This window comes from Pinus tabuliformis, chromosome X (assembly GCF_031772625.1).
Source record: "Pinus tabuliformis cultivar Carrire ecotype Pingquan chromosome X, CPIR1, whole genome shotgun sequence".
Lineage (NCBI taxonomy): Eukaryota > Viridiplantae > Streptophyta > Pinopsida > Pinales > Pinaceae > Pinus > Pinus tabuliformis.
This window is the reverse complement of record NC_142308.1, coordinates 706794611-706821815: the sequence shown is the minus strand read 5'-3', so window position 1 is coordinate 706821815 and position 27205 is coordinate 706794611. Positions and strand designations below refer to the sequence as shown.

The 27205-nt window shown below is 39.1% G+C and overlaps 1 protein-coding gene across 9 annotated transcripts in view; it reads right to left on the bottom strand.

Annotated features, from left to right (window-relative positions):
* Window positions 1-27205, bottom strand: part of LOC149141933 (uncharacterized) — a 446950-nt gene that overhangs the window by 332711 nt on the left and 87034 nt on the right. For all 9 annotated transcript variants that reach the window (XM_089446268.1, XM_089446276.1, XM_089446274.1 and 6 more), the window contains 4 exons: window positions 5160-5233; window positions 5001-5033; window positions 4772-4867; window positions 1742-1844 (listed from right to left, as the gene is read on the bottom strand). In XM_089446268.1, coding sequence (XP_089302394.1) covers window positions 1742-1844; window positions 4772-4867; window positions 5001-5033; window positions 5160-5233 — 306 coding nt within the window. The remainder of the gene's footprint in view (window positions 1-1741; window positions 1845-4771; window positions 4868-5000; window positions 5034-5159; window positions 5234-27205) is intronic.

Sequence of the window (27205 nt, the reverse complement as noted above, 5' to 3'; positions counted from 1 at the left end):
TTATTCTCTCTCATGCACAAATTGTCAAGGTCGGCTTTACTGTAATGTAGGCTCAAAATCCCAACAGATGTGTCTCCTGACCCTCATCGAAGTGTATAAATAGGAGTGACCTCTCTCCTCATTTGGACATCACTCATCTCATCACATATCTCTCTCTCTCCTCTCTTGATTGGTTCGTACAACTTGGAGGCAGCCTTCTCTACTTCGCACATGTGAAAGGAGGACGAATTTTTGGATTGTTTTGCTGCCCGAAAATTTCAAGGTTGGTCCCAAAGTGAACTACGCCCTTCTCCGATAATTTTTTGTTGTTGGCTGCTAACTAGAACATTGATTTCTGCAAGAAATACTACCCAGAAAATTCTACAAAATTAACCCTGAACTCCTCTCACCAAACCCAAAAAACCCAAAAAGAGTTTGGGTTGAATCCAATAACCCCCGGTGATCCCCAACAAGTGCAAATCGCCAAATCTGGCCAAAAAACGCCCCATAGTTTGATATTACGGAATTATGCCCAAATCTACCACTAGCTAAATTCTCCCTTGAGGTTTACCTCCAATCTCCGACCCTTATCTCTCCACAATTCTTCTCCCTTCTTCCCTTGCGCAAGCTAAGCCAGAAACCCCTACACACTTCCAAATGAAGAGAATTTCGTCCCACAGATTTGTTGCTCTCTATCCCTACAAAATCACCACAAAATTCCCAACTCCAACTAGGAAAATCCTCCTACAAATAACCCAGACTCCAACTCGCTATATACTAGACCACAATGAATAACTCGAATTCCCTCTACACCCAGAAAATACGCAGAGCTTGATATATTGTTTTCAATGAAGCTCAATGAAAGCCCAACAATGGACTCTCCGAATTCCAACTAGGGACGCACTTGAAGTCCTCCGAAGATGGGGTGTTATCCTACCTGGAATTCTTGTGCTAAACAGCACTCTACCCTTGCGCTAAACAGCTCCAAAAAAAGATGAAGTGTTAAGTGTAATAGTCAAAAGATGATCCACAAAATGAGTCCCTCCTTTTATATTTTCTCTCCATCCTTCTAGACTCCTTTTAATATTATTTTATTGGTGGGGGCCATTTTCCACTTAGTTACCTTTTCCACCATTTTAATAAAATAATAATTTGCCGTCAATCTGCAATAAAATAATACTTGTCACCTTTTTCCAAAATACTAGTTGCCACGTTTAATTAATATTACCAAAATTGGGAAAAATTCCCATGCTCACAAAATTGGGGATATTACACCTGATTTGGGCCCAATTTTTGTGTGTATTATTATTGATTTCTATATTAATTTCTTCCGCTGTGCTCAGTTGCTAGTTAAGGGCATCTAGTGTGTTTATGCACTAGATCAGTCATAGACCAGATCTAGGGCCCATGAAAATTTAACAACTTTATCACTAAATTGCTCTCTTCTTTTAAAGTATTATTTACTCCACTTTCAAGGGTCAACCTTTTGGGCTACCTTCTCCTTTTTTCCATTTTATTGCATAATCTGTCCTTACTTCCTTTCCTTTACATATAGTTTTAGACTACTTAAGAGATGCCTCAAACACTCTCATCCTAGTTCCATTGACCTGTGTCGGCCATTCATAGACATTAACATAAATTATTATCATTTCAATTTTATTCACATCCTTGACTATCTGTCTTTGCGATTTGAAAAAAATAAATGTGATTAAATGGTCAAAACATACAATATTCATGATTCAACGGGGTTGTTGAAACTCACCTTAGCATCCAAAGCTTCCTCGAGTTTACTATAAAAGAAAGTGTTAAAGAAGTGATAGTCATTCTTGTGCTCAGTGCGTAGGAATTCAGATCTTTGGAGGTACCTGTCAAGAACAACCATTGATTACTATTCCAGTTTCGTTATTTTATTTCAATTAGTAACGAATTCATATGAGGATATAAAACCAAGAATATTTTTTTCATGATAATCATAATTGATAGCTAAACAGCAGAAATAATTATTTTCAAGTGAACTAAAAGTCTCCGGTAAATTTCAGAATATGTTGTCTGTAAGAGTTGTAAAGTATTGCTAAACGATACTAGCTACATATGTCTAAAAATTAAATGCCTCAAGCATGTCCTTCAGGATACAACTAGGGTTCAAAGACTAAAAAGAGATGCATACACCATATAACGTGTTTATAACTATATAGTCCATAGTTAAAACTTAATATCGACTATACCAGACAACTGCATGCATTCACAAAGATAACCAACATAGTTACTCCCATATCCACTCTTTTCTAGATGTGTTCAGATAACCACATCAGTTGTGCTTGTGTGCTGATTAGAAAGATTATTTTGAAGTTTTAAAACATACATTCACGTTCTAGCTTATAAGGTTTTTCATCATCAATGATCATTGATACAAATTGTTTCTTTCTTTCTTTATGTTATGATTAATCAGTAGTGATAGTACATAATAATGTGCCATTTATCATTTCACTCTTACTTTAAGTTTCTTTTTTCATTTTTTCTGTTCTCGAAGGCAAGGCTAGTGCTGCCATCTATTGATGGCCAAAAGTCAGTATACTTCCTACTGGGATTGACCAATGCTGCCATCACAGGTCTCGTCCCTGGAAAGAGAAACTTCTGCGTTGTGTGACTATCACAGATGCTCAATCTGTGTAATCATAGTCGATGATATGTAAGACCAGTTCCATAACTGCTTTATGCCATCATTTTATTATACTTATTGTAAAAGAGAAAATTTGAGAGTTAATTTCCAATTCCTCCAATTTTAGTTTCGTTAAGACAAACCCAGCAATTACTCCATTTAATTATTCAGTATATTTATTTTGTTTTATTACTTTGATTTGTTAGAATTTAATTTAGTGTTATATGCTATATGAAAGTCACTTTATAAGTTACATGTGGTCAACATTATGTAATAAAGTTACAGGTTAGGTGGTTTAACGGTTAACCACCTTAACCAACCTAGGGGTGCTATATATTAATTTGATATATTAAGAGATGGTTAGGTGAGAGAGTAGTACGTGCAATTGTGGGTATCCTTCCCAAGAATGCACTGGCTGTGGCATCATCATTCCTATAACTGACATCTATGACCTATTATTTTCTCCATATTATAGTGTTATTCTAATTTCTGTGTATGCACACATGAAATGTAAGATGGTATTAGAGCATATACTCTAGAGACTATGAACATTGAAGAGGTTAAATATTTACAGAATATGTGACACAGACACAAAAGGATCGAAGGAAACCAAATCTAGTTGGAGACCATTCAGACCTGTGAGAAGAACGGACACCGAGTTGATTTTATATAAAATTCCTATAGTTTAACTTTAAGGAAACATAATAATTGAATTACAGAGTTGCCAGATGCACCCATCAATCCCAAGAGGGCACATTCGATAGGAGCCAATGCGAAGCACTGCTGGGAGAGCACAACATCTAAAGCACACCCCTTTTGAGGAGTTTAATCCCTGCCCTAAATGAAATACTCATTATGAACTCAACATGTCACATGCAGGAATTGTTAAATCTTGAACCTAGCACCTGGCAATTAGTTCCTAGTAGATTTATCATAGATCTACAGAATAAAAGCACAACTAGTTTCTTAACATAATTATTCAACGGAAGCAAAATATTACACAACCAATCTCAATCACATGTGACACATACAGATCCTGCCCAATCAACAGTTCTCCATTAACTTAATAATCTGAACCGACTTGGGCTCTCGTCCTAGGACTTGGGCTAAGTTTCAAGAGCAACTTATCAATACTTTGAGCAAGTGTCCTAAGAAGACTTGGGGCAACTTCTGCACATATAGATACTTAGGCCTGTGCAGAAGAACTTGCCCGAGCTAGACACATCAAAAGGAATTGAACGTGGGTGGGAAGGATAGTGAAGTTTTCCCCAACCACCGATGCAAAACCTCATGGACATTTATCACATCTCATTACTGACATGATACATTTCATTACATAAAAGAGATCTTTCATATGAATTGAAAGAATTATGTTTTATCTTTACCATCTCTCAATCACCAACATCATGAGTCAATGCATTGAAGCAATATGTCACAAACGAGAGGCTACTTAAAGCCTTATTTGTATGTCCGTTTAGGTAATGACTAGCGTGAAGCATTTGTCATTGCCACATCCTCCAGTCCCTAAGCAAATACTTTTATGCCCATCTTGTCCTTCAGCATGCAGTTGCAAGTTGTAAAAAAGACTTCCACATGCAGACTTTGTTCTTACAATCTAATTAATACAAAACAAATCTCTACTCAAACCATGACTGTAGACAAGATAAGACAAAATAGTTTTATTAATGTTCAACCAATGATCACAAAAGAACATTTTTGAATCTAAACTTCTTACCATTTATTAATCATAGAAATATATCCCCATGCCCTTCAATCACATGGGACTTGCCATCACATAAGAGAAATGCTTATATCCCACAATGGAAACAAACCAGTCCTTATTTGTCATATACCTTTAGAGACCTAAGTCAAAATACTAGTTGGATGCCTCAAGACCAGAAACATTCTTCCTATGACCAATTCATTTTCTGAGGATTAGATATTCTGACTTTGCAGATTTGCAATATTTCCTTAACACACAGTTTTCCCATCATTTTCTCTCCTGAATATTATTTTACAATGGAGTATTCTTCAAAAAATAACAAGGCCACTACATACAAAAATAATAGAAAGACAATATACAAGCTACAAAAAAAAACTACTATTTATTGCTACATAGTACATAGTACATACTGTATGTAGAAGTTCATAATTGCTGAAGACAAAAATTGTAAGGGAGCCAGGCATTCCATGTCAGAGAGACAAATTTCAACAGATTCTGGATGGTCTCTACACATCAGAAATACAAAAAGTTAAACTACACATTATGATGATTACATATTCTGAACATCTAATGAGTATTAGTTAAATGATTGCCCAACTTGCAAAGCTACTTTCGATATCATTTCACTTCAAGATATACCTTTCAGGGTAGTAAATTCGGATGTCCTTTTTCCTGAAAAACAAATTTTCCATTAGTATGAGAAGAAGAAAAGGTTCTGGTCAATTCATATTTTCAATCTATAACACACCAGCATGTAATTTAATTTGATTGAGAAAATACACCACTAGCATAGTTTACCGTCTTGCAGATATTCTACGGGCCTCATACTGCCTCTTTGGTTTCTCATCATCTTCATCCAAAACAACTATAACCTGTGTGGCCATGGAAAATCAGATTAATAACACAAAATAACCCCCATGAAATAATGCAAAGAGGAAGCACATAATTAAATCTGTCAGTTAGATGATCAAGTCTTCAAGAAATAATATATACATTACATACACATGACAACCATACACGGGATATGGTACATAGGAACTACATAATCTGGAGTGTACCTCTGTGGTTTCAAGGTAACTATTCAGAGGATATTCTAATATCTTTGGCGCTGCTTCAGTACAAGGGTTTCCACAGGTTCTTTCTAAAGCTGGCACTGAGCTAGAGCCCTCTTTTTTCTTTCATCTAACCCCATTTCTAAAGAAGCTTCCATGCAAATGTCAGTCCTGAATTCTGACCATTCCTATCTCCTTTCCAGCATGATCTGATAGAACAATGACTGGTAAGTTTTAATGCAGGATAAGTTACTTGACTACTGAGAGGGCAGTCCCAGTCCTATCCAAATCTTTCGTCCACAGTCGGAATATAGTTCTATATCTTTCTCTCTTGAATCTTGAAGAGGAGGGACAGATAGTGTTTTTCGACGCAATCTTAATGCAAATGTTAATGTTCTCATGCAAAAGGTTGAGGTGGTGAATGTAGAGTTTCGCTCTAAGACAAATATTCGAAAGGATCAAGCCGTGCAAACTTTCTCCTCGAAGCTCAATAATCTTCCCTCTCAATCACTTATTTCTTTCCTCCCTAATCAATCGGAAGTTCAGGATGAAGTGCAGGTAAAGGAGGTAGGGATTCAGAATTTCAGATGACTATGCCTTAGTCAAGTAAGAAGATGTGTCTAAGTTCAAAGAAAGAGAAGGTGAAAATGGTGGTTGGCAGGGAAGTAAGCATTGAGGAAATTTCGGATGTCCTGGGTAGGGTTGTAATGGGGCATTTTTGTGGGAAGACTATGTGTAGAATCCCTTAAGGAATGGCTTGAGGGAAACTAGCTTCCATGCTTGGGTTACACTCCAGTTTTCCATGTCCTTACCAAGAGGTGGCTTCGTTTCCTACTATGGTATTTTGTAGATGTGAAGAAGCTTGTTACGAATAAATATATATAAATAATATAAATATAAATAATGAGGATAATTGCAATAATGATTAGTCGAGTAGTAATTAAGACTGAAGAGGCATGTCTAAAGAGACATGACTCTCCATGAAGAGACACCTGCTTGGTATATAGGCAAACCTCTTACTCTCATTGTATCATCATTCTTCTTCTCACATTTAATATATAATATTTGTATCCTCGTGGATATCTTTATATTCCAAGTCCTTTGGAGTAATTAATTTGAAGAAAGAACTTTGTTCACTTCAAAGCTTTTCGGCCAAAGCTCAACTGGGGTTGTTGGGGCTTGTTTTACAAAATTGGACTATAGACTTTGATCCATCACAGGATTCAAACTTTATTCAAAAAGTGTGGGTGATCCTACTATGTCTCCCTATGGTTTCTTGGCACAAAGAATTAATAGTTTTGTTAGGCAACAAGATTGGTCGCTTTGTGGGCTTAGAGCCAAATTGGGACTCCAAGTTCAACAGATGTTACGCTTCGATTTAGGCTGAAGTGGAACTTTGTGAAGGGCATATCGAAAAAATTGAGCTAGTAATGGGCAGTCAGACTGGTCTTAGAAGATAGACTATTGGAAGCTCCCATTTTCGTGCTATGGCTGCCACAAGGTGGGCCATATGCAAGCTTTCCATGACAAACCAGTCCTTTTCACACTGGTTATGAAAAACGTTTGGGTCAAAGAAAATTAAAGAATCAAAGTCAGGGCCAGTGCAAGGAAGAAATGAAAATGTTACGCTGGACAAGGTTCATCAAGATGGCATTTCTCTGATGTTAGAACAAGAGGCCTTTCCAAAAGTTGATGAATCAATTCCTCTCCGTACAGGCTCTCTTGAAGATGATTTGGGTTAGATCCCACTCTCAGCTCCTTTTTCTTGCTCAAATATTTTGGATTTTCATGTTAATTCCAAAAGGAATCAAGTACCTTGCTCTTCAGTTCTGGTTGAACATTGAGTCCATATTCCCAACCCTCCTCCCTTATCTTAGTCTTCAATTCCCTCAACCCAAGTGATTCCCCTTTTGCATGTCCCTTTACCATTGAGGGAAGGTTCTCCTCCCCCTTTGAGAAGGGAAGAAAAGTGTATTCTATGAAGGTTGTGTTTTCAGAAAGGACTTCCCCATGCTTATGCTCTTTTGAAAAGTCCTTGTTAGACTATCCAAGGAAGAAGAGGACTTTTTTTACTGGTCATAAAAACCCTAGCACTAGTGACTTCACAACCAAACATGAGTACAGCACATAGAGCGAATCCCAATTCATAAGAGAAAGAAAATGGTGGTGGGAGTTTATATGGAATCTTCTTAGACCTTTAAAATGTAAAATTGTCTTATAGCCTGCCTTAAGTAACAAAATACTTACATGGGACAATGGTATAAAGAGAGGGTGGACAAGCCCAAATAGATGTGCTCTTTGTATATTAAATGTAGAATCCATCTCTCACTTGTTTGTATCTTGTCCCTATGCAATGTAGGTGTGGGATTAGATGGCACGGTCCTTAAATCCAAAAGTTGGTTCGAATAAACCCAATATGGAAGAATGTGTTCAAGATTGCTTTCAAGGTGCATTTGTAAAAGAATTTGTATCATTCCCATGTATTACAATGTATGGTATTTAGCAGGCTCAAAATTCAAGTATCTTCCAAGAATGGAATTCCTTCGGTGGTTACAACAGGGCAAATTAAGAAGCTTTCAAAAAAGTTCAAGTTGGAGCCCAAGCAGAAAAAACAAAGAGTTCCAATTATGTCACAACTAGATTATGACATTCCTTGGGGATCCCTTGATGGCGCAAGTCAAGAAGTCCTGCCCAGATGTGGGATTGGGTCAGTTTTATGCATGAACTGAAGTCATTATTTTCATATTTGATATGCGCTTGGGAGAGACACAAATATTAAAGAGGAATTTCCTGCTTTATGGACTCTTCTTTATTTTGCTATCATGAATGGTATTGACAAATTACCAGTTTTACGGGATTATAAAACAATGATTGATTGGGCATGCAAAAAAAATCTTGTTAAAAATGCTTGCATGCGTCCCCTGCGTAAGGAAGTCAAGAATTCTAGGCAAACTTCACAATGGACCTCCTCCAAAGGAAGAATTTTCAATGCATCCAAGCTCCTTTGATTTTTTTGAATTTGGGGATGGTCAAGAAATTAAAGCCATGGAATTTGACTTCTAGTTTGTTTTTCTTGCAACATAATTGTGTTCACATTTAGTACCTCTTGCAGCTACCTGCTTTCAAGCTCCTCCTTTACACTTGATCTCTACATGGAAGTCCTTCCTCACCCTTGTTGAGATCTCCTTGAATCACTATCCTTCGTGACTAAATCACTCAATGTCTCTTGTGTGTCTTCCTTGTTCACCTAACCTTGCTTTTATAAGCTTGAATTATTGATTAAATCCACAACCCTAATCTCCAAAGTGAATGACAATTAAGAGTTGATCTCACCTCACTTGAGATCAATGGCTACGATTCATCTAATTCACTCATGCAAATAACCTGTAATATTCCTAATGGAAATATACGATGTTAAACAAAGCAAACATAGCAGAAACACATACAAAAAATTATAGCACATTTAACAACGAGAAATCTCCATGAACTGCGTTGATCTGAGTCATTTTATTAATAAATAGGAGGGTACAATGTGGTGTTGGAAAGAGTGCACCCGGGCTTGCTCAAGGCAAGCTAGCTAAGCCCAAATGAACAATAATAAATCCCTCTCAAATCTGTTGCTGCTCTATGCTGAAACTAGCCCAAAAAATATGTTGTTAGCTACAAAGAACTGTTGTTAGGGCCTCCTCGAATGCTCAAAAAATTCCGGGAAATTAACCCCGAGCTCTCCACCAATAACCCACAAAAACCCACGAAGGAATTGGCCAAATGTTGACCTTGGAATTTCGGCCCAATTTTCCCCTAGCTCCTCTAGTTGTTGGCTGAGTTGGGGCCCCTCCTTTGACCTCTCAAATCTGCCCAGAACATTCTGTGAAATTAATTTTGGCCTCCCCTCAATAAACCCAGAAAAACCCAGAAAGGGTTTGTACTAGTTTTAACACTCCAAAATTGACCCCCAAATGATTGGCCCTCCTTCACAAGCTCAAGATGTAACCTATAGAAAATGTTGCATTTTTTGCTCTGCCAAAATGTTGGAAAAGCCCCCACAACACTTCCCTAGACTCCACCTCAAGTTTTAGCCCCTAACTCCCTTCACTCCACAACCTCCAAGCGTGCCTCCTCCAAGAATTGCGCAGTCTCCGTACTGTTGCTGCCAATCCTCTCCACAAACTCGCACTCCCTGCTACTAGTACGAACTAGTATAGGTAGGATTCCCTCCTTGGGCTGGAACTCAAAGTCCACCGAAGTAAGGGTTGAGATCTCCGCTCGAAGACACTCGTGTGCTAAACAGCACTGTAGACTTGGCTTCCGCTCAAGCGTGCTATGTCAAAGACAATTTATAAATAGACGAATGAACGACCAAAATGAGTGTCACTTTCTTTATTTATCAAAGAGCCTCCAAGATGCCCATGTGGGCCCAGGTCGACTTTCCCACCACCTTCGATCCAACGAAGTCTTCCACATGTGGGTCGTAATTCTCCATGGCGTGGCCCCTACGATCCACTAGGGTCACAATATTTCCCTTCCTTCCTAATGTTTGGGCCCCCACTTAATCCCAAAATTCATGTGGGGCCTCTGAACCCACATCTCCTAAGTGCAAACATGAAATAAGACAAAATTGGGCAAGATTGATATTTCCCTTAACAATAAACATGAAATAAGACAAAATTGAGCAAGATTGGTATTTCCCTTAGCAATATTGCTAAGTGGGAATATCACAGTCCTCCCTGCCAAAACGTTGCTTGTCCTCAAGCAACTGCCGAGCAATGCTTTCTCTAGTTGTTGCTCCCCATTGTCACTGCAAAAATTTTGCCAGGGTCCTAGATGTGCCACTGATTCATCCTTGACCTCTACACTGTCCTAACATGAAAGAATCCCTCAATACCAAGATCCCAAGCCATCTTGTCCCACCTGAAGCTCCTCTCGCTCCATTCATTATCTTGCCCGGTATAAGTCTCAGAAGTCCCTGGTATACCATCAATGAGTAGGGGATCATGATAATGTGGCACTATGCCCAACTCCTCGTGAATTTGTCCTACCACATAGGCCATCCCATGCACTCTAGGAGTATACGCTCGAAGATACCACCCAATCCCTGCAGAGATAGTGTCTCGCACACGTGAGCTTCTCCTGATATCATTCTGTTGGCCCACCTGCCATGCTACTGAAGTCCCCCATGCCATCAACGAGTCATCAAAGCCCAACAGAAGATCTGAATGATCTTCCCCTGTAGAAATCAACTTATCCCCAAGGGTAGTTGTACTGCCAAGTCCTATGATGCCTAGATCCCATGCTAGTCTCAAAAGGGTGCCACTATGCTATCGCTGCGCAACTCTAATCATGACAGTCTGCCCCTCATGCTCAAGTTGTATCCACCTCTCCTGGGACCTAATGGCAAAACATCTATGGAGTCCCAACGCATCTGGACCAAGCACCTCCATGATGTCACCTCCTACCCATCCAACACTCACCCTGATCCATAGCGATAACAAGGAAAACCAACCTTGCCATGCGATCAAGGCCTCAACGCTCCCCCACATGTCAAACCAAGGGTGAGCTGGGTCATCCCCCGTCCTGATCCCACTCACCACGAAGCAGAGTGTCCAATCGACCAACCAAACCCCTGAATCCCACAACCAAAACGACTGTGGCATAGTCCTGACAGCTAATGGAACCAACCTATACCATGTCTCAGGTCCCTGCGTGCAATCAATATATGAACTCCATACATCACGAACCAATCTGGTGCATGCGACACAGCCCTGCGCTAGCCATACCACATAGTGGGATCTGTCGTCCTGCCTCCTAAAAGTGCTCCCCAATACTGCCCGGAGTCTAAACATCCGCCTGTAAGCAAGGTCCACCAACCGTTGTAGATGCTCCAGAGACACCTCAGAATGTCTCACCAAAAGGGGATCATGTATCACCCTAAGTGTGGGCTCAAGGGTGGTGCAAGTGCTACCTTTGCAGGAGATCGGACTACCCCTAAGCCTGCATCCACCAACTCGCGTCCTAACCATATGCCACAACTGGAAAGCCTCTCTCCCAATGCATTGTGTCTCGTCCAACTATCTCAGATGAACCTCATGGGTCCTGTTGCTCGCGATGAGAGCATCAAGAGATAATATACAAGTCCCCTATGTCAGTGACAAGTGTGCAATGTTGGAGAGTGATGAATGGAAGCTCAAGGTCGGCCTTGTGATCAACTCGCTCTCCAAATCTGAGTGTGCCCAACCCACTAGTTTACCTGATGCCCTCATCGGGATTCTCTCTAGCGGTAACACTCTAACAACCTGTTGTGCATCATCTTGCTCAATTGCACACAAGTACGTACCCCTACACTCCTCTGCATAGCATTAAACTCTGTGGCACAACTCCATGCACCTCGGGATACCAACACTCAATGCCATGCCCCCATGTACCATAGGTGATCCCATATGTGCCCATGCAACCACCACGCTGCTAGTACACATGCCACAAAGTGATCTGCACCTTCTCATCTACCCTGGTAAACCTGAGCGGCCTAACTCCACACCTGCTAGAGGGGATATCTTTGTTGTGTCGATCCTCGGTGACTCCTATTCCCAATACCCCAATGGGAGAACATGGTCTCCATACAATGCCTGGTCTGGTGGCCTACCCATGCCACCTCCTCCCACCAACTCATACCACAGAATGTTAATCATCTTGTGACCCCATGCGCAACCAACATGCCAATACAATCCATGGAGCCTACTCACAAATCGCCTGTCCGCTAATGCCAACCAGAATTCCCCTAGGGAATGTATGTGCTCAGTCACTGGGTCGACTACCTCATCAATGCCATAGTCGTCCCGCATGTCTAATATCGGATAGGGAGCTCCACCTGGATCCCAATGCCAACCTGGGCCTCCAGTGCCCTCGGTGTCTAAGAGCTCCCACTAAGCTTTACTCCAAACAATGATCGCATCCATGAGTCCAGTCCACTCCACCGAGTACTAGCTCACAATATCTCGCCATCAAACCCCAAGAGAGGGATTGAATGCACAAACTCCCGCACATAGAACAACCCCGACATGCAGATGTTGCATCTTGTGCAACTTCTATCATCTCATCCTGCTATCCAGGTCCACACATGAGATTTGACTAGGTAGCTTCGACTCCCTCTCTCCAATGGGCAAAGGTGACCCAATAGTTCTGCTAACCTGGTCATCCCCTTTGGCATGTCTAGACAACCCCGCCTCTCTCAATCCAATGCATAGGGGTGGGCTGATAACACTATAGATCCTGTCAGTGTGCCTCTGAAGCGAACTGTCTTGGAATCCCAACATGTGGTCTCTATGTTGCCCCTCATCAATGGCTAGCCCAAAGGATGGCTGCACATCCTCCTCCATCGTGGGCTCGACATGAGCCTCCAACTACTACTCCATAGACAACCCAGCATGCAAGGCATGCTCATCAATTAGTTGTAGGTGGATGTCGTTCTGAAGCTCTGTCATAGACTAGGATGCCTCATCAATGGATACCTCATCAATGGATGTGTGTGCAACTGCCTCCTCCCATTTGTCTACTAGCGAACAGGGGTGACTCCTACGTCACACTAGGTTTATCCTCGTGCTCCTCCTACGTGCCATTAGCCTCATGCTCAACCGACTGGAACGTATCTAGATGAACTCTCTCCTCCATCGGTATGTTCTCTCTCATCTCATCACTACCTTTGCCTCCTGTCTTCGTCTCTGCAATATTACTACTAGTGTTTCATTCAACAATCATGCTCCTCTTATTTTCTTCATCTGCGGGTCAACAACTACTATTTCTTCTTGCTTCCCTTGCTGACAACCACTCTTCGAGAAGCCCCACAAGTCTCTCAATGCTCCTAGTAACATTTTCAAATTTCCCCTGCTAAGACATTTTTGGGCATAAGTTCAAACTGAAGAATAATGTGGGACTAGTGTTTTAGCCTCTGGAATTCTAGTCCACAATAGCACTTGAGCATTTGTGTGATTTAGACCCACAGCTAGCCAAAATCATGCTCTGATACCACTGTAATATTCCTAATGGAAATATACAATGTTAAACAAAGCAAACATAGCAGAAACACATATAAAAATTTACAGCACATTTAACAACCAGAAAACTCCTTGAATGGTGTTGATCTGAGTCAATTTATTAATAAATAAGAGGGTACAGTGTGGTAATGGAAAGAGTTCGCATGGGCTTGCTCAAGGCAAGCTACCTAAGCCCAAATGAACAATAATAAATTCCTCTCAAATTTGTTGTTGCTCTCTCATAGCTCTGTGCTGAAACTACCCTAAAAATATGTTGTTGGCTGCAAAGAACTGCTGCTAGGACCTCCTTCGATGCTCAGAAAAATTCGGGAAATTAACCCCGGGCTCTCCACCAATAAAAAACAAAAACCCACGAAGGAATTGGCTAAATGTTGACCTTGGAAATTTCAGCCCAATTTTCCCCTAACTCCTCTAGTTGTTGAATGAGTTGGGGCCCCTGTTTGACCCCTCAAATTTGCCCAAAAAATTCTACCAAATTAATCTTGGCCTCTCCTCAATAAACCCAAAAAAAACAAGAAAGGGTTTGTCCTAGTTTTGATGCTCCAAACTTGTCCCGCAAATGTTTGGCCCTCCTTCACAAGCTCAAGATGTAACCTGTAGCAAATGTTGTATTTTTTGTTCTGCCAAAATGTATCCCCCACAACACTTCCCGAGACTCCACCTCAAGTTTCAGCCCCTAGCTCCCTTCACTCCACAACCTCCAAGTGTGCCTCCTCCAAGAGTTGCGCAATCCCTGTACTGTTGCTACCAATCCTCTCCACAAACTCGCACTCCCTACTACTGGTACGAACTGGTATAGGTAGGACTCCCTCCTTGGGCTGGAACTCGAAGTCCACTGAAGCAAGGGTTGAGATCTCCGCTCGGAGACACTCGTGTGCTAAACAACACTACAGACTTGGCTTCCGCTCAAGCATGTTATGTCAAAAACACAATTTCTGAATAGATGAATGAATGACCAAAATGAGTGCCTCTTTCTCTATTTATCAAAAGCCTCTAAGATGGCCATGTGGGCCCAGCTCGACTTTCCCACCAACTTCACTCCAATGAGAGTATCTTCCACATGTGAGTCGTAATTCTCCATGGGGTGGCCCCCACACTCCACTAGGGCCGCAATATTTCCCTTCCTTCTTAATGTATGGGCCCCCACTTAATCCCAAAATTCATGTGGGATCTTTGAACCCACATCTCCTAAGTGCAAACATGAAATAAGACAAAATTGCGCAAGATTGATATTTCCCTTAGCAATATTGCTAAGTGGGAATATCACGGTCCTCCCCACCAAAGCATTGCTTATCCTCAAGAAACTGTCATGCAATGCTCTCTATAGTTGTTGCTCCCCATTGTCATTGCAAATGTTTTCCAAGGTCCTAGATGTGCCATTGATTCGTCCCTAACCTCTTCACTGTCCTGACATGAAAGAATCCCTCAATACCAAGATCCCAAGCTATCTTGTCCCACCTGAAGCTCCCCTCGCTTCACTCACTACCCTACCCAGTATAAGTCTCAGAAGTCTGCTCTATACCATCAATGAATACGAGATCATGATAATGTGGCACTATGCCCAACTCCTCATGAAGTTGTCCTACCACGTAGGCCATCCCATGCACTCCAAGAGTATACTCTCAAAGATACCACACAATTTCTAAATAGATGAATGAATGACCAAAACGAGTGCCTCTTTCTCCATTTATGAAATAGCCTCCAAGGTGCCCATGTGGGCCCAGGTCGGCTTTCCCACCAACTTCACTCCAATGAGAGTGTCTTCCACATGTGAGTCATAATTCTCCATGGGATGGCCCCCACGCTCCACTAGGGCCACAATATTTCCCTTCCTTCCTAATGTTTGGGCCCCCACTTAATCCCAAAATTGATGTGGGACCTCTGAACCCACATCTCCTAAGTGCAAACATAAAATAAGACAAAATTGGGCAAGATTGTTATTTCCCTTAGCAATATTGCTAAGTGGGAATATCACATAACCTTTGCATTTTAATACGTTAAACTCACTTTCTTATAAAAAACACTTTTAATAAATCTTGTAATTAAAGTACAATAGTAAGCTTGAAGATATTGGACGACTTCCACATGTCTAAACACTGAGACCTATGTGAAAGTACATGTTCAATGCTACAATCATCAACAAACACTATAAGTGATAAAGACTACATGATGAGTGGTAGCATCTAACAAAGAAATATGTTGCAAACTAGGCCGTGAGGATATAAGCATATATGCATGCAAAATTGTTCATGAATCAGACATGTCAATTCGATAACAAAGCCAATGTTGCATGTGAAACAATTTCCATACATCTAAACATGCTATTAGATAACTAGCCAATAAAAATGTCAACAAGATGGCCAAAAGTTAAAACACCTATAATGAATAAACTTACTTCAATTAATCTACATGAATCCAATATTTATTATTCTAATCTCATGTAAAATCCAATCTTTTTAATGAGTTCTAGTCTAGAGAAAACACCAATTTGAATAAAATATCTTAAACAAGGTTCAAATATATCATAAAAATTGCACAAACACATTACAGAAAATTTACAGAAATAGAAGAAAAGCCAACCTTACACCAAGTTTCCTCGGTGAGAGTATGTGGGGAGGAACATGTCCAGGGGATGTGTAAAGGCACCCTCCAAATTATAGGAAATGTCTAGGTCCCTAATAGGAATGTAATGTCCCCAAATTTTGGATTACCTGGTGAGATGGTTAGGAGGGATTTCCAAAGCTTGTGTTAGCCCAGTCATAGGAGCGAGATTACTCCATTGGTAGGCCTGGAGGGCTTTAGATGATTTTTAAGGGTCCAACTAGAATCGCTTACCATATTTCATCATCAGGATCAATTTCACACGGTTTGCTTTTGGTTCTGTTAGATTCCAATGATTTCCATAAAATTGAGTCATTAACTGGCATATTTTAATTAATTACGTTTAAGGTATTGTTTCGGGCCAATTACTTGGAGAAACACCTTAGTGTAATAGCTCTTTGGAATCAGAGCGAAAAAATCTACAGGGTAGGATGATAGAAAGTGGCTTTGGGTGGCCAGTATCAAAACGGAGGTGAATTAAGCCATTTCCAACATTAAAAGTGACTTTAATTAGCATATATAAAGTCACTTTATTAAATAAAGAAAGGAAAAGTGTTTTTAATATTTAAGTGGAGAGAAAAGGTATGTGAGTTATAAAAATGGAAATGAGGGGATCTCTCCTCATTCGTTCATTTGCATTTTTGAGAAAAGAGCTTTTGGAGAGTTTTGGAGAGGAGTTTAGGGTTTGGGAAACCCTAGGCGCCATAATTGGTTTGAGTGTTGAAACTATACACTCTAACTGGTTCAAGGAGTGGAATCATTCAGATTTCACCATGGAAATTCATTGCTGACGCTGATTTGCAGAAGTTCTTGAGGTGATGAGGTATTATCAGTTGATTTTAACTTCTGATATTGTTTTCTCTACGTATCTATTTGCAGGGAGTAGCTGTCGGGAGAGAAGGATTATATATGGACCATTTTCTTGTTGAAATGTTTTATATATGATATATTGCTGCTTGAAGACAAACATTTAGTTCTGGGTCAGCCTTTTGGAGTTTAATTGAAGAAAAATGCACCTACAGCAGATAGTAAACAAACTGTTTGAAGAAATACCTCACTGACAGCTCATTCAAAACATTCAGAAATTTTAAAGAAAATTGGAAGGATTTCAAATTGTTATTTTACAAGGGAAAACCAAATCTTAAATTGAAAAAATAAAAATCAAATATATGAAAAACAATGAAAACATGAAATATATATTCACATTTGCTTTCGGATTTCATTTTTTTGTGTTTTAAAATAAAAGAAATATTCCAAGGCAGTTCAGCAAATATTATTAGGGAACATTCTAGTGTCACCTTATTTAGAACAAGTGAAAATGCCCCACATTTCTTGGGAAACATCCCCCTGTGTCTCCCCGAGTCTCCCAAAAAGGAGGACAACAAGCAATGCTCCACACTGAATTTCCCATCTCAAGAACATGGGAAGTGTGGGGGATGTGCCCCACCCAAGGTAGCATGTCACCATATAACATTCACGAAAACATGATATTATTGAATTTAATAACAAGATACACCAAAATCGCGTCTCATGAGAAATGCTAAGTTGGTGGCAGAAAACATCATGTAACTACACAAGCACATGTAACTTTATTTGACAACTATGATCATTAAACTGTGTGTTGTAAAGTATATTAAATATGATCACTAGATGAATTATACTCTATCACCATCCCTTAATAGTCATATTAAAAACAAATCCATGTCCCAACAAACTGCAAACTTTTATGTGATAAGCATGTCATAAAAAATATCTGCAGTCCACAGCTAAATTGAGCAACAATGGAGTTCAAGATTCTCACTTTCAATCAGCAACTGAATATAAGGATATTGAGAGTCAACAGGTTGGAACTTTTCCATTATGTTTTCCACAATCTCAAACCCTGATGTCTCCTACATGCAACATATGCCCCTCTCAAGTCTCAACTGCACTCCAACAACCAACTTTTGAAGCTACCACAAAGTGAGAGAACGTTGACCACATGACATCCATCTAGCATGGTTGATGCAGAAAATGCCAAGTCACCATCCATCTGTTTATCCATTAACTTGTTGGCCAAATTAGAGTCAATTTTGGTTGTAAACTTCAGCCTGCCCACCACAAATCTGAAAGTTGATTTGAACTCCAATAAATGACTCTTTTCTAAACCCTAGTTAGCCAAAACTGTAACTTACAAAAATACAGGTCTTTTGAGCATAACTTAACCTGTAATGATCCAAGTCCACTAGATTCCTTTTATTTGCAGCCCTTGTGATTTATTTTCACAAAAGAAACTATTTACATATAACTTGCAAATACTTTAGCCATACTGTATTGCCTGTTAAACTGTATTTTGCAACCCTTGTGGTTGATTTTCACATTATATGCGTTAATAATTGTTACCACGCACACCAGCACCTTTGTTCAAAGTCCCAAAGATGGATGTTAGCATTATGGAACTTGGGAGGTTGGCCACTGTCACCTCACCAACCTCTCCCCTGCACTTTAGAATCAGGAAAGGTTTCCTAGCCAAGGGGGGTTTCCCTATGGGTTAACTAGACTGACTCTGTGTGGTAGGAGTGGAAATAAAGAGAACCTAGCCACAATTGAGATTGAAAAATGATGTAAAAGATGAGCTTGGGCTGATGAGTAAATGGAAGACCAATGCCTATCTTGCTTGGGCTATGAGGTCTATGATACTATTGAGTATTCGTCCTCTTACCTCTGTTGTTTTAAGTATCTAAACATCTTGGAAGATTGCTTGTGAGTGTCAAACTAAAAAAACCTGAACTATGCAAGCAATATTGGGAGATTAATCTAATAAAAATTTGGTCTAAGTATTACAAACTTAAATTTTAAACTAAACGTAGGATAAGTAGAACCCTATAATATTCACCCCCAATAAAATAGAATTTAAATTATAACTTCACAGAGAAATGAAATAGATCACAAGTCATACCTCACTTGCATTGTCTGATTTGTAATAGCCCTTGCCTCAACGAATTTGCAATAACAAACCCTTCTATAATTGCTCTAGAGCAAACATTAAAGAATAGAGAAGATTACACAACAGCTTTGCAAAGTTGAGACAAACTTCTTCCCATTAATCTCCACTAATCCAATCCACCTTACAAATGGAGAGAGCAAATCCTTATATAGATTTGAGCTCTAATTCCTCTTCAAATAAATATTATATCCTCATGAGCTTCTCCAACAAAAAATACTAAAATATTTACAACAATTACCTAAGTAGGCAAGTTAGGTCAAGTGCCTATAGAAAAGTGTTTGGAGACAATGTTCTAGATGATTCTAGTGCCATATGTCATCTTCTTCCATCCTTATCTTCATGCAAAGGCAAAACTTGGATGTCATCTGTCTTCCTAATGTGAAAAGTAATGAAGGCATTTTTTCCATGAATGCCAAGGGTAAATTTCCATGATGAAGGCATTTTCCTATAGATATGCACCTCATAATAAAAATATTATTTGAGAAGGGTGAAACTCCAAGAAAAGGAGTGGTTTTCCAGGTGTAAAGCTTTCTTTATAAGGGCGCTCTTTTAGACATGTATGCCAATGCAATGTGTAATGTTTGAGTGATCTTTCTAGAAACGCTTTGACCAAAAAAATTCTCAAATAATCCTTTAGCAAGGGTGCCCATGGTACTTGTGCCTTGTGTACCACTTTGACTGGAATAAACACATAGAATTATGCTTCATGTTCACATTTAAACCTGCACCATGCATGAATTCGCTCTAGAAGAGATAGAATGAGTGTGCCCTTGAACAATGTGCATCTATGGATCTATGAGGGGGCCCTTGAACAGTGTGCATCAACATTGGAAGTCCACCTAGCCACTCAACAAGGCCTTGAGGCCTAAGGGTTTTAGTCTTATGTGATTATCTCTAAAAATCTCTAAAACACCTTCACATAAGTCTAAGAATATTTCACCCTTAACATAAGAGGCTAGCCAACCTGCATGCTCTTAATTGGTAATATTCCAAGTGATTTCAGAAATCTGATATAAGTTAAACGAGGTCTGATATATGCCCATTTAAGTCTGATAAATACGTGTTTTAGTGACAAGAAATCATCTTGAGAAGGCTTGAAAGTCATGAGAACTCATTTCTAAGTCTTGGGATCATTGTGGTGAAGTGTTGAAGTAATTGCTCTTGTGAAATCTTATTTATTCTTGAAGTGGTAAAAGGAATCCTTGAATGCCTTGATCTTGTTCTCCTTGCATCTAATTGTACATTAGAAAGTGCCTCATAACATTCCTCTTGCATTTCATTGGTATTCTCTATTCTTGATAATCATTGTTAGCAATCTTGTTTCAAGAATAATTGTGCTCTAATTGGCTCTCATAATAAGCATTGGTTTTACTATTGCAAGAAGGAAATCTAATTGGCATGAGCAATAATCTTGGATAATCATTGTGGTAAATATCATTATCGTCTCTTTGGTTCCTATTTGTCATATCAAGTTTAAAGAGATCTTGCTATTATATAATTCTTGCTATTGTGCTTATTGAGACAAATTGGTTCATTTATGAGACTTGCTATTGTCCATGAATATCATTGAAGGGGCATTGGTTTATTCCAAAGTGTATTGATTTCAAAAGGTCTTTTATATTGCAAGCACTCTACTTTGTCACAATGCAATTTCAAGTTTATCTTGCTAATTGTGCATCGAATGAGTGTTTGGAATCAAATAAATCTTGTTGAGGAACTCTTTTCGCTTAATAATCTCATTAAAGCATTCACTCACATTTTGCATTCCATTATATGATTAGAAGTGCATTAATAAAATACGCCTTTGAGCATAAGCTTGGCTGTAAAAAGATAGGAAAACCATTCTCCCCCAACTTGGGAAGTTTAGACCCTCATTTGTGGTTAACACAAGTGACCTTGCAGTTCTCTTGTGGGCAATCCCTTGTAGGAACGGAAGCACTTGGGCAGTTAGAACCTCACGGGACGTAACGTTAATGAGGCCATAGCCTCCTTCTTGTGGGCTTCTCCCTACAACCTACATTCAAGACTAACTTCAAAATAGTTGAGAGTAAGGACTCACTTAGATAGGGCATTTAACTAAAACTTTACCAAGATCTAGCACTACACCTAGATCTAGGTCTTGCACTTCATGTGAAAATTCCTAGATCTAACAATCTCTGGAAACCTACTGCAACCAGCTGAATCTACTTCACCTAGATCGTAAATTACATTACAAACTTATTTCAGATTTCTTCTTGAAATATTTAAGTAAATTACTAAAGCAGCCTACACCAAATTAAATATGATTCTAAAACATAGAAACTGAGCAAGGAAATACAAATACATAGGACACCGTTATTTTTGGACAAATGTCCTCGGAAAAACCCAATGCAGGAAAACCGATGCAACAGCTCTGAGGGTTTATTATTATTAAGCAGTAGCAAATTCTACATACATCTCTGAGAACCTCACAGGGTTATTCAGTTACAGAGAGAAATACTAGCAAAAGGAATTGTGAGGTTACCTCACACTATCACTGGAAATCCTAGTTGATCCAGCCCCAGACTGGTTGCCCTCGGCTTTTCTCGCTGCCTTTGCACTGATTCTGCACAGTGTCTACGTCAACCCAACATCAAGCTCTCTGGGGATTGCGTCACTCATCTGGTTGTTCGAGTTTTTGCCCAAGAGATTCTATTTTTGCCTCCCGGTCTCACACCCTGGCTCCCGGCTTCTGAAACTCGAATTCCTCTGCAAATTTTGGGCTCCTCGTTGGATTCTACGTACCTCTACGTCAGCCCCTCTGGCTCAGCATTGCCATTGTTGGATTACTCTATGCCTCTCTGTACTGATGATTCTCCAGCTGAGAAAATAACTCTCTCCGGAAGCTATCCCTGCCCCATTGTTGCAAGAAATCTCCTCAATCGAATTTTCCTCTTGAGAACTTCTCACTTCAAAAAAATGAATTCTTGATCTCTCTTGATGTGTTTTCCAAATGACCCTCAAGCCCCTTCTTATATCTTCCTGTTGGACAACCAACAGCCTAGATTAACTCCAAATCAAAGGCTCAGATCGTTTTGACTTGATCTTCGTCTTTTTCTAGAAGATTCACCCACAATTAGATTAATACCCATTAATATTCTAATTTTCCGAAGTTTAGACTTAGGAACCCCATTAAAAATATTAATTATTTTAATATAATCGTCTCTGGGTGGAATTTCCCAACACGGTTTCCGGGTTCTTTGGAATGCATGTGCCCAAGCCTCCCTACAAAATTTGAGGCTTCGAGCACATCCGATGCTACCCCAAATCAACACTTCATATAGGGTAGATTTGCATATCGCAACAATTGTTCATCCGGTAACTTGGAATTTAATTCTCCTTGTGCAAGTAAATTGACTCCTAAGGAACTAGTCTCTAACTAATAATTTCAATAAATCTAATTAAGTGGTGCTTAAATAATCATACTTTCCCTTTGATCTTAACCAAGTTGTTGGGCCATTCAGTTGTGTCTCCTCCACTTATTGGTTCCCAACAAGTAGTTCATCTCTTCATCCATAGGGACTACCCACCTTAGTTTGCAATTAGGAGACAACTTAAACGAAGAGGGTAGGGACCAGAGTGACAGCCCTTGTCCTGAGCGTTGTCACAATCTAATGTACAATTTGAGCAACAACACATCTAACATGGGTAGTCCTTCAATAAAGTCCATCGATATTTCTTCCCATGTTTGGTTTGGAATATGTAGGGGCATGGAGCAATCTAGGAGTCATAACGTTTTCATTTTTATTTCTTTGGCATTAATCATACTCTGCCACATACTTTTGAATATCATTATTCATCCCTTTCCAAAAAAATGGTTGTTGTGCATTATAGTAGGTTTTAAAGAAACCCACATGTCCTATTGTTGGCAAGTCATGGGATTCATGGAGAGATTTGGATTTATATCTCAAAGTTGGGATTAGGTAAACTCTTCCTTTGTACCAGAGAATGTCATTTTTCCATTCGAATTTTGAGTTTTGGGAAGGATCATTGATTATAGTGCATGTTTTTGGATCTTTCCCACATTCACTTCGAATTCCATTTAGCCATTCTAGAACTACAATTGAAATTGCAAGTGGCGGTGACTCTTCGTCTTTTTGTGAGAGAGCATTAACTGCGACGTTGTCCTTCCCCCTCTTATGTAATATCTCCATATCAAAAGTGGCAATTTTTTCAATCCATTTATGTTGTTTTATAGAAGGTGTTATTTGTTGACGAAGGTGTTTAAGACTATTATGACCTATTCATATCAGAAACTTGCCTCCCAAGAGATATTATCATCGTTAGGCTAAATCATGCATAATGGTGAGCATTTCTTTGTCATATGTAAATTTTAGGCATTCTCTTTTATTGAGCTTCTTGCTTTCAAATGCTATAGGATGGCCATCATGCATCAACACTGCCCATTTTCTTAAATATGAAGCATCACACTCGATTATAAAAAGTTTTGAAAAAACAAGAGTTGTTTATGTAGGGGTAGTGGATGTCATCCCCTTTAATATTTCAAAACAATGCTCTATTTTATCATTTCATTGGAATGACTTCTTTTTAAAAGGTTTGTTAGGGGGGCAATGACATGAGCGTAATTTCGAATATACCTTAGATAATATCATGTTAAACCCAAAAATCCTTTTAACTTGGAAATCTTAGTTGTTTTAGGCCATTGGGTCATCACCTTAATTTTGTTGGGATCTACCTTCCCTTGATATCACATGTCCTAGATACTCTACTCCTTCCTTTCCGAAGGTGAATGTCGACATCTTTGCCTAGAATTGGTTGTTTTACTAGAAGAGAGGGATCTTGCTCCAAGTGTTGTAGATGCTTAACCATGTTTTACTATATAGAAGAATGTTGTCAAAGAAGATCAACACAAATTTCCTTAGGTAGGGTCGGAATAGTTCATTCATGGTTACTTGGAAGGTGGCTAGAGCATTAATTAATCCGAACGGCATAACTTTGAATCCATAGTGCTCTTCATGAGTTCAAAAAGTAGTCTTGACAAAATCTTCTTATCTTACTTTGATCTGGTAATATCCTAACCTCAAATCCAATTTAGAAAACTACTTTGCTTGATGCAATTCATCCAACATTTCATCTATAAAGGGAATAGGAAATTTGTATTTTATTGTTATCTTATTCAAACCTCTGTAATCAATGCATAGCCTAAAAGATTCGTCTTTTTTTCGAATGAGGACTATAGGAGTTGCATAAGGATTTATACCTTTTGTAATGACACCACACTTCAATAGGTCTTGGACTATCCATTTTATTTCTATTTTTTGATGATGGGGATACCGAACTGATATGGTTTGATGTTGACAAGGTTTGATCCTACTTTGACTTCAATGATATCCTCAATCTCTCTTTCAGAGGGCATCTCTAGTGGAAAATCTTGGAATATTTTTGTGTTTTTGAATTGACTCATCAATCTCGGGTGGTTAATAGTTAACTAATTTTGAGTCCAATATTTCCATTTGAGGACATTGTATTATACATGTCGGTGCCCCTTTTAAGACTAACTTCACCATCTGATGGGAAAATACAATTTGTTTTGGAGGACGTTGAAACCCATGTAATGTATACCTTTCTCGTTGCCATCGAAACTTTATAAAGAATTTTTTATAGTTGGTAGAGTAAGTGCCCAATGTTTGTAGCCATTGGACACCTAGAGCTACATCCACTCGTCTCAGAGGTATGGTGTAAAACTGGGATTCTAAATTGCAATCTTGAATTTGTAATTTTTTCTCATCTGCCACCATAAATTTCATATTGGGCATTGGGTATACGAAAAGATTCAACCCTTTTGCAAGATTTGTGTCAACAAAATTATGAGTGTTTCCCATATCTATCAAGACCATTACATTGCTATTCTTGATGTGCCATTTTAATTTAAGATCTGGGGCTGAGCTATTCCTGTTATGGCTGATAGCAATATTTGCAGTGCATTCTCATTATCTGAATCTAGGGGAAAATGTTGAGGATCTTCAACTTCTTCTTCGACTAAATCCTCACTATCTGAATCCTCTTTGGCTTCACATTTATATAAATTCTTGGCATTACTTCCTCTAGAGCATTTATCTCTAGGGTCCCATTCTTCCCCACAATGTTTGCATTTTCCTTATTTTATTTGTCGGGCATCCAGATTAGGTTTGCTTCCATCTCCTAACTATGGCCGAAGGTATTTTGGACTTTATATTTCTGTAGTTTGGGGAATCCTTCATCTTGAATAGACCTTCCTGAATCTAGGCAGTCACAATCTTTAGAATTTTTACTCTGCAGCTTTTGCTTTCCATATTGCACCTTCAATAGTAGTGATATCCTATAGTTATAGCTCATTCTGGTGATGTAAGATCGTACTAAACATCTTGTCGACAATCCAGTTACTCTTGTAGCAAGTGCTTCCCATTCACGTGTAAATTCATCCACACCTACTTTTTCTTGTAGCCTAGAATGTTCTGTGAAAAAATCGTGTGCCTTGATACCTTGGAATCGTTTAAAGAATTTGTCTTCAAATTATTCTAATTTACTGAGTATCCTAATTTTTTCCACCACATATACCAATTGTACATGTCTCCTTCCAATTGCATGGATGCATATCAGATCTTTTCATCATCACTATAAATATCATATCTCTCAAAATATTCTTCCGCTTTGTTGAACCAAGCCACACCTTGTTTTTCATTTCTGTTGAATTTTGGCAATTCCAATTTTGCTCAAGGAGGACGTGCAAAGGCTGGTGGTTGTATGGTGGGTATTGGTTCTGTATCTTCAAGCGATTATTAGGTATATTTAATTGTGGATTTGGAATATTAGATGGGATCTGAGGTGTATTTTTTTGGGTATTTGATCTGTTAGGTGAATTTGGGGAATTGGAAGTCTCTGAAGCATTTTTGTTCTTGACTAGTTCTGTTTTGCGAAGGAGCAAGGTTAATTAAGAGCTCTGCTAATGAAGTGAATTTTTTTTGTAATTCAATGTGATTTTCTCCCACCAATGCCCTCAGTTCTACTTGATCTTATTGTATTAGATTGTGATTTCGATTGATCTGTGCTTCTAAATGTGTGTGCTTCTCCATTAATTCCTTTTGGAGTGCCTCATGTCGTTCTTCCATCTTGGTCAGCTTCGTACTGAATTCACTCATAGCCATTATCCTCGAAACTGGTGGGATTGTCCAATCTATTCTGGCTGATTTTTCAATTTATTTTTTTTACTTTCTTTATATATATATATATATATATAGAGAGAGAGAGAGAGAGAGAAAGCTTATTAATTTATTATTTACTTTTTTTTGTAACCCAAAGGAAGTGCCAAATGGGTCAGCCTCGTACTCGCGTGACACGGGGTTGTTTCATGTAGCTACCACAATACCTCTGGTGGTCTATGACCTATCCGCCTCTCCATAGACTAGGTCACAACTAAGGGGATTTGAACCTTGGTTCTCTTAGTTATCACAATTTCACATCACTTCAATCACCAATTGAGCTAACCCCCTGCATTATTATTTACTTTTATTTTAATTTAATTCTTAATTTATTTTATTTCCTTTAATTTTTATTTTATTTTATTATATTATACTTTCCATGAATCTGATCGTCTATGTACAGACGTGAGTCATTAACCATACAAACACTACTTTCCAAAACCTTCTTGACAGTGTTCAGTTCGACGATGTTTGGCAGGGTGGCCCAATTGAACGATAAAGATGGTTCACCCATAGCAGAACTGTGTATGGAAAAAATTTGGATAGACTGGAAACAGACATGATGCTCAACAGTGGGCAGCTATGACAGCTACAGCTGGACAAAATCGCGCAGACTAGTGGACAACAATATAGATGGTTGTGCTAGCTATACAGTGGACAATGTACCAATGGTTGGCTCTAATGCCACATGAAATGCAACAACGTATATGCAACGGTGTATACCTCTTACACTTATGGAGGCAACCTTCCTACTCACTAGATCCCCTAGTTTTCCTTCAACATTCACCTAATTCTCACAACGCCTCCTGCTTTTTGTCTTTTGTCCAATGTGTGTAAGCAATCTCTTGCTGCCTCCTCTAGTCACAACAAGCCCTCAGTTCCTTCACCCTCTTCCTCAGCTTCTTGTCACTGTGACTCTAATACAATGCAAGATGTTACA